The 14,005-nt window shown below is 40.6% G+C and overlaps 1 protein-coding gene across 1 annotated transcript in view; it reads right to left on the bottom strand.

The window, feature by feature from the left end:
* LOC138161686 (ubiquitin-conjugating enzyme E2 E2) overlaps positions 1–14,005 on the bottom strand; it is a 409,692-nt gene that overhangs the window by 394,192 nt on the left and 1,495 nt on the right. The window contains exon 2 of the mRNA XM_069088487.1: positions 10,304–10,487. Coding sequence (XP_068944588.1) covers positions 10,304–10,479 — 176 coding nt within the window. The 5' untranslated portion in view covers positions 10,480–10,487. The remainder of the gene's footprint in view (positions 1–10,303; positions 10,488–14,005) is intronic.

Below are 14,005 nucleotides of genomic sequence, written 5' to 3'. Positions count from 1 at the left end.
ACCCTCTTTCTCTTCTCCCCTCACCCATGCATAAACCTTACCTCTCTCAGCCCCAGCAATGATTTGTCTATTTCTCTCTGACTTTATTTTTTTTCCTTTCCCATATCCTCTCTCTTAATTGGCTGTAACATAGTCAAAGTGTTTTTATTATTTGCTGTGTTATTGAATAATACATAATAGACACAATCATAATATAGAATCAAAGTCTTCTTTTTGCCATATTACTGAAGAATAATACATAACATAGAGCTGAAGTATGTTTATCATTTGTAATATTACTGAATTGAGTGGCCATGTATTGTGATAACTGCCTCCCAGGCAGAAAGACGTGGGCTCATATCCTACCTGCTCTTACGAAACCAACTATACCACTCAACACCTACTCTGGGACTGTAAGTTACCAATGAGCTCCAGACATGCATTAATAGAAACTGGTCCAGGGATGGGGAAATAATGATATTGATCTATATAATACTCTCCCCTTTATAAGAGGCTCTCCTCAAAATTAGCTGAAGGGGGCTGTAAGTGTACTTCTGTTCTGAACTAAAAAGAAGATGAAAAGTTTCTATTATACCTTTTAAACTATTGAATAAGTTGCTTTTTTTTTTCCTGTGAGGACTTAATTGTTTTTTAAAGTAGGACAGTGGCCCTCAATTTAAAAAAAAAGTACCTCACCCTTATTTAGATCAAAGGAAAAAAGTGATTTTTTTAAAAGTTCAACTTTAAGAACTTTAAAAAACAAACAAACAAAAAAGTTCAACTTTTTGGGTTTAGTTGGTCCTGCCCTGTGACTTCATTGATGCTGGGAGTTCCCTAAGAGGTGATGACTTCCTCTACCAAAGTAGATGAGCATTGTACTCTGCAGCAAAGAGACATGGAGGGGCCCAGGGCCCATAGAAGTTACCCAGAGAGGTGGTAAGCAGTAGGACTTGGATCCAGGTTGGTCTCCAAAAACCAATGCTCTACCTGCTACCCTAAGCTGTCACTCAATCTAGAAATAGAGCAGGTTTTAAATAAATAGTTGTATTTTAAAAAGTCGCCAATCTGTTCAATGACCTTCATCTAAAGAATAATTTTATGGAAACCAACTTCCTCACCTCCTCTAGTCCCTAAACGTTAGGGCACTCAGATTAGTGGGAATATTTGAGAAATTCTTCTTCTTTGAGTACCTATAAATCCTGTGTTTGTAAATTACCATTGCTGTTTGATACCATTTCTGCAGAGAAGATACATCCTTCTTGGAATGGGAAGATATTGGGCTAAAATTCTACTTCTGAAACTTGTGGCCAAGTCACTGAACTTCTGAGACCAGTCTCCTCATCTGTAAAATGGGGATGCATGACTCACTCCTCCACCCACATAGACTGCTGGGATATGAAAGTACTCCAGTCTTGAAGTGCCATGGAAATGGGGGAGGGGGTGTTTAACTGCCTCCCTCTGCAAACAGAACTGGGCTTCATGTACAGAAATCACAAAGGGCAAAGAAAATCAGTGTGTCCTTGGAGTGATTAAAAAAATGGTCATGTCTGTCTGCTGGTCTCTTAATATCAATGTGTTAGTTACTGCTTTATTATTTTGCTCTTTAAAGCATGCCTACTGAGCCCTGAGGGGTATGTATAAACTCTATCTAAGGACCATTTATTTAGCGCTCATTCTCTATGCATTGGGCCAAGCTGGGGAGAGCTATCAAGCTGAAACAAAACAAGCCCCTGATGACAAGGTGCTTTATACCATCTCCTGGACAGGGTAAAACTGAGGCATAACTATGGGAAAAGCTTCCAGTAGAGGGCTGTGCAGGTTTCCTGAAGGGAAGGCTTACTTCTAGCTAGACAGACCAGAGAATTCTTTCCTGGAGGTGCTGGCAACTGCTACAGGTATCAAAGGAGAGTCAATAGGCAGAAGGGAAGGGGTAAGTCTACCCCAGCAATGGGGCTGCTATATAAGCAAAGTGACCACAGTAAAAGCAGGCAGGACAGGATTGAAGAAGAGTCATACAGTCCGGGATCATAGTCAAACAGATTGCATTAGGGACACAGCGAGATAAGGCTGGAAAAAAGCCAAGGCTTCCAAAGCAAGGAGCTTGTGCTTTCTTTGCTAGGAATAGGCAGCCTTTGAAAGTTCCTGGGGAGGGAAGGGATGGGGTCTGAGAGGTATGGCAGTGGATTCTTCAGGCAACTGTGTGGAGGACGATGGGAGACACTGGAAATCTGGAGAACGTGTTATTACAGTCCAGGCAAGAGGTAACAAAGACGTGGCCTAGGGTGGGGACAGTCAGAGTGGAAAGACGGGGCTGTGTGGGAGAAAAACAAAAAAGGCAGGACCCAAGTACTCTGTGACTGGGTATGAGGGCTGAAGAGAAAAGGAGGCAGGGGCAAAGAAAACCAGGGCAAGGTTCTGAGCCTGAGAGGACTAGGGACTAGCAGCAAAAGCAGGCAGCCCGAAGGGCAGCATTTGGAAAAGAGAGTCAAGATAGTGAGGAGAGTTTGGGAGGTGCTGGGTTGAAGGTGAGGGCAAGATATCCAACCAGAGATGGCTAGCGGGCTGCTGAAAATGCAAGGCAGGGCTTCAAGATAGAGGTCAGGGCTGGAGGTCAGTGTTGGGAAGGCTTCAAGAACTCCGAACACAGGTAAGAGGGAGATGGGAGGGGAAAGAAGAGGGGAGAGGAGAGAAAAGAAGAGGAGAAAAGGGGAGAGGGGAGAAGAGGGGGGAGAGAAGAGGGGAGGGGAAAGGAGAGGGGAGAGAAGAGAGGAGAGGGGAGGGGAGAGGAGAGGGCCTTGTACACGGCACTCTGGGGCTCCAGGCACTGTATGTTTGGCACATAGTAGGCACTTTCTGCTTAAGGACATCATTCTATAGGCTGATTAAATCCATAGGTATTGTCTGATTAGACAGACAACAGACTTTTTTTTTAAATAAAAAAAGAAAGAAAAATTCCAAAGCCCAATGCTCAGCCTCCAAGCCCTTGGCATTTAAATGTGTTGATCATTATCAGGAACACTCTGAATTAAAATGGCTATGGCAGTACTTTTGGACCAGCCCTGTGATTTCACTGGCATAAAGAATTCCTAGGTTCTCCTAATGCAGATCAGCCCTTCATGTGCAGAAGCAGTTCCAGGCCTTGGAGAATCCCCTGAGGCCTGTTGTGGCAGGTTCCGAGCGTTGCCCCAGTTCAGAAGGCTCTTCTTCTCTGGCACAGGCCCGTCTTCCTGAGTCAGAGGCCAGCTCTCCAGGCCATACCACGCCACTCTCGTGTTCTTACATAGGTTATATTTCTTGATGACTCAAATTCATGTCTGAGTTAATAAGAGGCTCGAACTATTTTTAACTTTTCTGTTTGCAATGAACACTCTATTCAGTCATCTTTTGAATGAAAACAGGTGAGAAATGTTACTACATTTACAAAGTAGCAGATTGAGGGACTCTAGGATAACACAAGAACTTGAAAAGAAAAATGTGAATTAAATCCCATTCTTTCATCCTGTACCAGGGAGAAGAACAAAAAGAAGCCAATCACTTGACCACAGAACAAATGATCCACCGCTGGGACTCAAGAATGGGTTTGCCATGGCTCCCATAAGTGAACTCTAACTTGTTTATTCAGTAATGTCTATTCATCTTGGAATATGTAACTGGAAATGGGGCACACTGGGCAATCAGTCAAGAGATCTGGGTTCCCAATCTAAATGTGCGTTGACTTTACTCCTTTACTTGACTGAGTTCTCTCCCCAAACAGCTACATGGTTTTGAACAAATGATTCATTTGCTTTGAACCTCAGTATCCCCTCTTATAATAAAGAGGCAGAAGGACACCTCTAAGCTACTTTCTGACTCTAGAGCCCTATCATTCTAGGGCAGGGATGGGGAACCTATAGCCTCCAGGCCAGAAGTATCAATAAAAGGATTTGTTCCATAAAACCTGAACTTAGTCAAAAGGCCATGCCCAAGGACCTAGAAAGTCATATGTGGCCTGGAGGCTGAATTCCCTACCCCTGTTCTAGGGGATGCTTCCACGCATATAAATATCATGTGTCCTGTTACTAAGTAAAAGTGTTTGACAAGATTGAAAATGAGATTTTTTAAAAAGTTAATTTTACACTTACATAGTTAATAACAAAACAGAACACCTAAATAATGGACCCTCCAAAATTTGAATCAATAAGAGGGGAAAAAATCCCACAGGATATATGCTCCAAATATTAAGAAAATCTACACTTATTTCTTTAAGCCAAAAAAATTTGTTCTTTGGCTTATCAAGGAATAAACTTTTATCACCTTTCCTTGAACACATGCTGCCATAAGGAATGTTTCTGGCTAACAAAAAAAAATTGATAAACAGATCCTTTTCCTAGCCCAGAATGTAAACCCCTCCATAAAGTTCTTTTCCGTTAATATCCTGACACTTGTGTTCCGTGGGTCCTTGGCGCCTGGGTTTTACACAAGCAGCCGCCTGGATTAATCATCAGGACCCTCAGAGCAGTGAGTCACTGCCTCTTCAGCTCTTTGGAGCCACTGTTAGCTCCGTCGGAAAGGTTGTGCTCCCCAGCCCTTCTTCAAAGATAGCAGGATGCCTGCTGTTTGCCACAACAGCCATTCAGTTCTGTCTTAGAAGTGCAGCCGTATGTGGGGAGGATCTTGCTCTGTCCATGTGAGGGAAGACAGGCAGCCACATGAGGCACTGCCCTCACCTCTCAGTGAGGGAAATTCACACTTCCACTGTGCCTTCTATCTGATGATCTTGGACCATGAAGAACGTACTGAATGATCCTCATGATGCTCCTTTAAGTATTACTGGGGGCTGAGGTTTTCTAAATGCCACATTTAAAAGAATACACTAGCCCAGTAAGCAGAAGGCTGAAACAATTAGCTAAGTAATTTTTAAAATAAAATTCTTTAATTGGGCCCAAGACTTCTGGCTGTAGAAACAGCCCTGCAGAGTGTACAGAGTGCTAGGCTTGGTGCCTCTAATCAATAAGCAAGCATTTATTAATTGTCTACTATGTGCCACGCTCTAGGGATGGAAAGAAGAAAAAGAAGCAGCCCTGCCCTTTAGGAGCATATGTTTCATTAGTGGAGACAACATGAACACATGGAATGTATCCCCAAAGTCTTAGCGCAGTTAAAGCCACGAAAGCTAACAACTGCACTAAGGCTTTGGGGACTTCTGGTGTAAGTCTATCCAAGATAGATTAAAAACAAATACTAAGTGATGGGGCGGGGCGGCTGCTTCAGGAGGAATGAGCACTGGAGTGGATCAAAAAAGGCTTCAGGTAGAAGACACTTCAGACACTAATTAGCCTTCAGGTCTTAGGAAATTAAATGAACTTTGATGGGCTTCAGGCAACTACCTAGGATTTAACTGCTAAGTCAAAGCCTACCTTCATCTGCTTCAATGAAGGGAATTCCCACAATGGAAGTTCACAGAGCTCTCTTCATTTAGTCAACAAACATGTATAAAGTACCTTCTATGTGCCAGGCTCTGTGCTAAGTGCTGGAAATCTGAAGAGGAAAAAGAGACAGAGCCTGATCTAAAGGAGCTGGGGATGGAGGTGGAGGTGGGGACAGAGGGCAGGACAACCTGCCAACAGCTACATACGACGAAAATGTAGACAGGTGGCTAGATGGTGAAGTAGATAGAGCACTGGCCCTGTAGACAGAGTTCAGAACTGGCCTCAGACGCTAGCTGTGTAACCCCGGGCAAGTCACTTACCCCTTTTTGCTTCAGTTTCCTCATCTATAAAATGAGCAATATAAAAGGCAAAGCACTCCAGTATCTCTGCCAAGAGAACCCAAATGGGGTCAGGAAGAGTTGGACGTGCCTGAAATGACTGAAAGACAGCCACAAATTCAGATAATCCCTGAGGGAAGGTACCAGCATCAAGGGGGAGTAGCAAGAAAGGTTCTTGCAGAAGGGAGATTTAAGCTGAGCAGCACATCCCACGCTCTCCTCAGGCAACTCCTCATTGCCACTGCTGCGGGTGGGGTAAAGGAGAGAAAGCCCCGCCCCTTTCCTCTAGGAAAATGCCAAAGGAGCAAGGGCTCCAGTCTGGTGGTAGGAGGCCCCGAGGAGCGCAGCTGCCCCTCAACTGGCCAATCAGCAGAAGTGCCCTCATTGTGACTGGAGATTCGCCCCGACCCACCCTTCTACTATTCTCCCGCCACTTACATAGAGGCAAAGGTCTCCAGGTAGTCTACAAATCTGAGAGAGTGGTGGTTGCCTAGTTCTTACCTTCCTTTTCCAGCCCACAACTGCACATCTGTGCCCAATTATAGCCTAAATATCCATAATGGTTCTCAGTTATGAAGCTGTTTTCAAGTTTGTGAGCACTTTACATGAATGATCTTTTTGACTGACCTGTTTAGTAAGGACTATTAGCATGTCTATTTTACAGGAGGGAACCGAGGTTCAGAGAGGTTGAGTGATTTTTCTGGGGTCACACAGCTGCTGAGTTTTGGAGCCTAGGTCCTCCTGGTGCCCGTCCAGACCTCTGGTCAAGTGTTCCAGGCTGGTGATTACTTCAAACTTCCTCACTTCTGGTTCTGTGCGTGAATGGAACTCCCTGAAGGCAGCACCCCTTCAAAAGCTCACCCAAGTGAAAGATGGATGGCCAAGCAGACAAAATTTCAGAGAGAGAAGAGACTCAACACAGTCCAGAAACTCCCACATCATTCATCTTCTCATCAAAATTTGATCAGATCTTAAGTCTAGGTCAGCAGAACCACAAAGCTCATAGTCTTATTTGAGGCATAATCAAACACCTTGAAGCTAGGGAAATTTGCCAAGTAGCAACATGTGTTTTCCTTTGTGTACAAAGATGGAGCCTTCTCCTGGTGCTGACCAGGGCTGCGCTCTGAGGGGTTTGTCCTAGGACAATGAAGGAAGCCATCCCTAGTGTGTGCCGTCCCCTCTGTGTCACTAGGTGCTTGGCAAACCTTTAAAGCTCTAGACATGGCTCCCATAAGTCTTAGTGCAGTTATAGGCTTTAATAGCTTTCCACCACACTGAGACTTTTGGCTGGGACACCCTGCATGAATGTGGGTCTGTCTGTATACATGCATGTATGGCAGCTAGATGTCAGAGTGGATGTAACAGCAGACTCGGGGTCAGAACAATCCGAAGTAGAAGCTGCATGACCCTGGAAAAGTTAACGCCTACGCCCGGTTTTCTCATCTTAAAAATGGGGGTCATAACAGCAGCTGCCTCACAGGATCACTGGGAGCCTCTGATGAGCTAACAGACAGGAAGTGTTCCAAAACCCTAAAATGCCACGTTAGTTATTATTTATTCTTAGCCTACAAACTCCTTCACGGCAGAGAATCTCTGAGCTGGCAGAGAGCACAGAGGACATCTCAGTCCCAAGAGCACCAGGCTGAGAACTCCCACTACAACATCCACAACAGCCAGCCTCTTTCTTACCCCTCATCTCATGACAGGGAATGACTGTGTTGCAAAAACACTGCCCCCCCCTTCACCCGCCAGCATCCCGTTAGATATTAACACAGACCTAGAACCTCAGGCCTGAGAGAATGCCAAGTATTATATAATTTCCTTTAGTGAACATGACTGCAGGACTGTCACATTGATAACTATTAAGTAGTTCATAATCAATGGGGAGAGGGGAATGCCATCTCACAAGGGAATTCATTCTAAAACTTACATAGGAAAGAAAACAGTTCTAGCACTGTATGTGATTGGATTTCTGACAAAATGCCCCTCTGTCTGAAACAAAATTGAATCTGGAAAAGTTTGCACTCAGACAACACCTTCCAAAGCTTCACATGACTTGATTCCCAATTCAAGTATTAAATTAAAACAGAGATGATGCCAGCGAGGAGTGATTCCTTTCCACCTTGAAAGGAGTTTATTTTTTTCTGGAACTACAAATCATCTCATTTCATGTTACAGTTGTGTCTATACCTCCATACCATCAGACAGTGCAGTCAATTTAGTGGAAAAATGCAAAGCAGTTGGCTGAGCTGACGAACCAGTTCAGGCAAAATGATAGAACCAATTGGAAAAGTGGAAGTTTCAGATCACGTCCCTCTTCATAACTATTTGCAAATAAAAGAGTGTCAAAGCCACATCAGGAGAGCAAAACGTGAAACTTCATGCCAAATGCTTCTAGGAGAAACACTGGTTTTCCAGTGAAGAGCAAAAAAATACACGATAAAAATCATAAGTATAATCTTCCTTTCTATCTCACTCTGAAAAAGATGACTGATTTATACTAACATTAAGATAAAATACTCCCATTTATATAATCTCGATATCAAGCATCACCTTCAAATATTTTTTCACAGTAATTCCTCTGAAAATTGAGATTTGCCAGAGAAGTTTTAACACACTCAAAGCTGCTCACTCTGCCACTGTGATAGCATGTCTCAAATAAGGGGTATGCTACTCACTCATACGAGTATTTATGGAATTATCTATTTAATCTATCAAAATATTCTTTCTCAGATCTTCAGGAAGGCTCCCGACACTAAACGATGGGGCTCTAAAGAGGAAACCTAAACATTCCCTGTCTTCGTGGAATTTAGACCTGTGTGCAAGGCACTGCTCTCATGTTAACAGAGAGACTGAAATCCGGCATCTCAGAGTATCTCTAGCTAATCAACAGTATCAAGTTTCTAAGGATGACTAGACTACAATTTGCCTTCTTAAAACTTATACTTCACACACATATAAAGACTATCACTCTAGACTCAAGTGTCCCAACTGATGGTAATTACTGTCACTTCAGAATTTTTGCAGTGGGTCCACATGCAGCAGAAAATATTTATTAATTTGATCAAAGAAAATCATCACCCCTAGAGTTGAAAAGTTTTCCAATTTGCAAGAGACTAAGGCTTCCTAATGGCTTACTTAGCACTGGACTTTTCCTAAGACTAGAACTAGTCATAAGAAATTCAATATCAAGGGCACAAATGCTAGGGTAGGGTTTCTTAAACTTATTCAGTGCTTGGAATTGGACAGATCCCATGGAGTATCCAAACCATTCAATCCTACTTATAATCAAAGGAATGAGAAAAAAACAAAACAATTCACCATCAAAATAAAGGGGTGATAAAAGCTAAGCTTCAGGAGGAAATCACTGAATCAATTTCCTTTCTTTAAAAATTCGTTATAACAAAGAAATATACTTTCATAGGTCAGTAACCCACAGACCATTTGGAAGATCACTCCCAAATCAAGACTGCAAGAATATAAAATTCATCTTGCTGTCAGAAAGGTTTCCTGTTCCAGAAAATCAAGAGTTTTTTTTGTGCCCTAATAGGACTCTCTTCTTACAGGTCTGAGCAGGTGCCAGGATAGAGGGTACAAGGCAGGGTAAGTGTGTGGATGGGGGGAGGGGACTATGGTCAAATTTCTTTTGTGGATTTTATCCCATGAAACACACCTCTTGTTAAGAATGCAAAATGTATCCCTCTCATATACAGCTAGTAAGTAAAGAGAAAGACATTCCACATACTTGACCAAGGCAAAAAATAAAATTAAAAACTGCATTTCACTTATAAATTTAATAATTTGAGTTCTCTCATTATTCCAGACAACCTAAAATACGAAAATAAAATAATAATGATGAGGTCAAGATAGACTTAGTCACTTTTTTACCTTTCATGTATTTTTCTGAGAGCCAGTTTCCATAAAGCAATACTGATTGATACTGGCAGGAGAACAATATTAAAGGTGATTCCTTCTGAATGCTGAGTCTAAGCACATGCCAATTGCCACTGAGTGATTGATGTGGCAGAATAAGATCATTTAAACATCTATTGTCCAGGTCTATATTTCCTCCAGGGGAGGAAGAAGGCAGTATTAAGAATGACCCACAGCCTAGTGTAATGAAACCAAGATGCATACTTTTGGCATTTCTGGCTTGACCAACAGGAAGAAGGAAATGACAGTCCATTTGATAGATGATGCAACTGTTTCCTACTTTCTACCATGCTGTGTTACTGAATAGTAGGAAATATTTATGGTTGGGTCATTATAAATCAAACTGACAGGTTTCGACATTGTTGGTCTTTAGGACACATCATTGTGAATATGTATGAGTTTACCAAATTAAAAACGATGTTGAATATACCAGACATCATTTGTTAGGTGGAAGAAACAGTCTCTCCCTCTCTTTTTTAAAAACCTTTTAAGCTTTGGGTTTAAAAAAAAATCTCTAAGTATGGTCCATCTCATCACTGGGTCCATACTAGAATGAATGACCTCTATGTAGGATGCTTAAATTCACCCGAACTCGGCATTCACCTGTTCTAGCTCATAATTTGGAAGAGACAGCAAACATGGTACCTTTTTGCACTGGTTGACAATTTTGCAGCAGTCTTGCTGGAGATCTTGCCTTCTTTTTTCTTGGGTTGAACTTGCTCTCTTTCTTGTTCTTGCTGCACTCCTTCACGCTGGTCTCCATCAGAACTGCCTCCACTAGTACTTGGGCTGTCATCGACTCTTTGCCCTTCAGTGGACATCTTAGATGCTGTATTGAAGACCCAAAATAAGTGAATTAGCTTTTCCTTAAAGTAGAAATGAACACACATATATCTAAAATCTTAAGGCATTAAGCAGTATGACAAAAGGGATTAGGCCAGTGGTTGCACTGGGCAAAGGAACTCACTGGTGAGGAACTCCTTGCAGCCATATAGCTTGGCATCTTCTCTACAACTTGTTAAGAAATGGCCTAGAGCACTAAGATGAAGAGATCGGCCTGGCTTCACACAGTCAGGAGGTCTCTGAGGCCAAACTGAAAACTAGGTCTTCTAAATTCTGAAGCTAGCTTTCTTTGTTCACTTTCAATCCCCTAACAATCAATCCAAGAAGGGGGGGAAAAGATACAGGAGAAAAAGAGATACCATCTAAGAGGAACTAAGGGAGGAAGGAGGAGTTCTCATAACTAGAGGCTAGTTTATACCTAGAGGAGAATATGAATGAGCAGTAGACTTGGAATCCAGGCGAAGTCCAGGTTCAAATCCTAGTATTTCTATCTAAAGACAAACTCCCCTCCCCAGCACTCCCAGAGGCTGAGGATTCCCTACTGAAGAGGAAAGCACTGATGAATTGCTAGAAAAATTCTTTTTACAGAAGTAGGCCCTGTAAGACAGCTCTGAAAGCCACTAGCTGGGAAAACTCACTGTCTCTGTACCTATTCCATGAATGGAGAACATCAGTCTCCCCAGCTGTGACATCTTTTATGAGCACTAAAGTCACTTAATAGAATACTGAAATTTTATATCAGTATGTTTCATGTCTAGCTCTAACATAGCTACCATATTTCTTGATTTTTTTCATTTTTTTTACTTTACTTTAATCATAAGCGTTAGATTTCACATTGATTTTCTTGAACTTATTTCCTTCCTTTAAAATTAATCAGATGTGTGTATATAAGAGCACAACAGTGTATATGTGAGTGTATATCTTGGTATGATAACCAGACCTTCTTGTCTAGGATGTGGCAATAACTATTGTTGGTTGTGTTTTTAGCAACATGATACAGGACTATTTTGTACACTCATGACAGAAGCTAGCTGTGTGTGGCATGTCATAAACAGGGAAATCCTCAGCTGAATAAAATTCTTCGGGAGACTTTTTGCTGAAGCTACTTCAGCTGCACCAACTATGCCTAAAGTTTGGTTTCTAAATTCAGAATGACACAAACAACAACAATAACATTCACAGAGTTCTTTAAGGTATTGCGAAGCACTTGTCATACGCAGTGCAACCTCCCAATTTTACAAGTGAGGAAACTGAGGACTGGGGAGGGTTAATGATTTTCTAAGGTGACTCAGGCAATAAATAGTAGGGGCAGAGTTTTGAACTGAGGTCCTTGGATTCCAAATTTTGCTTGCTTTCCACCACCCTCCAAGGCCTCTGTTTATATTTATTTCAGCAAGCTGTCATTTGTTATCTTCTCAATAAATATTCACACATAGAATTTGGAACTCAAAATTTTTTTTAAAAAGTCAAATTTTAAAAACTTTTTTACATGTAATTGGGGAAAAAATAAAATATTAAATGTTTTTAAAAGAAAAATATAAATGTTCACGTATAAATGTCTGCAGAGTATATCTACAGTGTCATATGATTGAATTTGAATTCAACATTTAGATTATAGAAACAACTAGCATTTATGTAATATTTTAAGGTTTGCACATCACTGTCCATATGCTATTTCATTTGACAGAAACTTTCACACACTGATCTAGACAAAGATGAAGAAAACAAAAAGAAATTATTATCACAAGGCAGAAGCTAAACATACCTTTAAGCATTTTTTTCATACAAATGTAGATATCTTTAAAATATACTTTCTTGATGAAGATGAAAAAATGTGCTTCAGGACTGTATTTTTGGAAGACACATGATTTTATCAAAATTTCAAACTGCCAAAGGGTGTGAAATCCTCTGACCATTCTGCCAATTTTAGATGTAAACAAATATATTAATATATTGCATCTCCTCAAATATGAGAATAAAATTAGTTGTTTCTGACTATGTTTTTGGAATTCTTGATTAGAAAAAGAAATATGGGAAAAGCTGATTACCTTTCCCCAGTGCAAGTAATTTCCAAAAAGAGAAGGTACTTTTCAGAACAGCCTTAATTAGATTTAAATGCAGAAAAAGAAGTGCTCTGTTGAATCTCCAAAATAAAAATCAACCAAAAATTCCTGAATTTGAAAACCTCAAACTCCTGAAATCATCTACTTGGGAATTAGGGTTTTGAAAAATAATTTACATTTTTACCAAGGCAAATTCCTAGGTCTTTGACAAGTTTTTTAACCTAGAAAGATAAACAAACCCCAATGCAGAGTTCCCTTACAATAGTAGTTTGAAATCAGTTACAATTTTCAAATGGTTATTTTGATTTTATAGCCATTCCACCTTCATTTACCCTCAGAAGCAAAATATGATGTAGTATTTCCTAAACAACTTCGAATCATGGTACGTTACGTGAAAGTTTGTATATTGACCTTTCCTGAACATATTTACTTTAAAGAAACTCACAAACTGTTCAAGTTTACAAAACATGCTGTATTCAACTACAGACCTGAAATTAGCAAAATATTTTTTATGAAGCCCACATGTTCTCTGAATATCAAGTGCAATGATTCTGGTGTAAATATTACTTCTAACTGAAAAAAAAAATCACTTTCACTCCATGAGGCCAGGTTACCATCCAAGAGATAAATGTTCTGACAGTAGCCCACAGTGTGTAATTATAATAACAAGTCATGCCAGCTTTTTTTTTTAACTGGAAAATGCCTAGTTTGTCATTTAATTTCTAGCTGTTTTCTTTTCTGTTCGTGTTTTTCCCCTTCTGCCCTTTTCAAAAACAAAGGTTTAGTCCACTCCTATCACTGTGTACAAAAGCTAACACAATCCACATTTAAGCAAAACTACATTTAATTCAATTCAAATGAAGCAGTTGCCAAACACTTCCAAAGTGCCAAGTTCTAGGAGCAGAAAGACTGAAAGAGAACTGTTCCTTACCCTCCAGGGGCTTACATTCTACCTGCACAAACAGAAGTAGATACAATGTGATTGGAGGAGGGAGAAAACACTGAAATCCTTGATCTAGCATTTCCCTAGGAAATAACAGAAATTATATCTATACCAGAGCAGATCTATTACATAAGCATATATGTTGGCGTGAGAAGAAGGTATGATGAGCATAGGAATAAGTGGGGAAATGCACAATGGCTACTATTTTATGAAAACTTTCATACATGATGTCCAAATCAACATACACACAAAACTGCTAAGAACCAAGTTTCAATATTGTCTAGGTCAAGAAGCATATTTTTACCCGAAGGTCTTGGGTGAATTATTAGACATTTAGAAACATCTCATTTTAAAAGAAAAAGGCTAGGCATAAGAACCCCAAAGAATACATAACCTTTGTCCAGCATGTGAAATAATTCGAGGCTCAGTCTTAGTGTTTCTCTTTACACTTTTAAGTAAACATATGATGAGGCACTTCATTAAAAAAAAAAAACTACA

The sequence above is a fragment of the Petaurus breviceps genome, unplaced genomic scaffold (assembly GCF_028583685.1).
Source record: "Petaurus breviceps papuanus isolate PSGF00001 unplaced genomic scaffold, PetGlider_PUasm1.0 185, whole genome shotgun sequence".
Taxonomy (NCBI): domain Eukaryota; kingdom Metazoa; phylum Chordata; class Mammalia; order Diprotodontia; family Petauridae; genus Petaurus; species Petaurus breviceps.
Note: the sequence above shows the minus strand (reverse complement) of the source record. Positions and strands in the feature narration are given on the sequence as shown.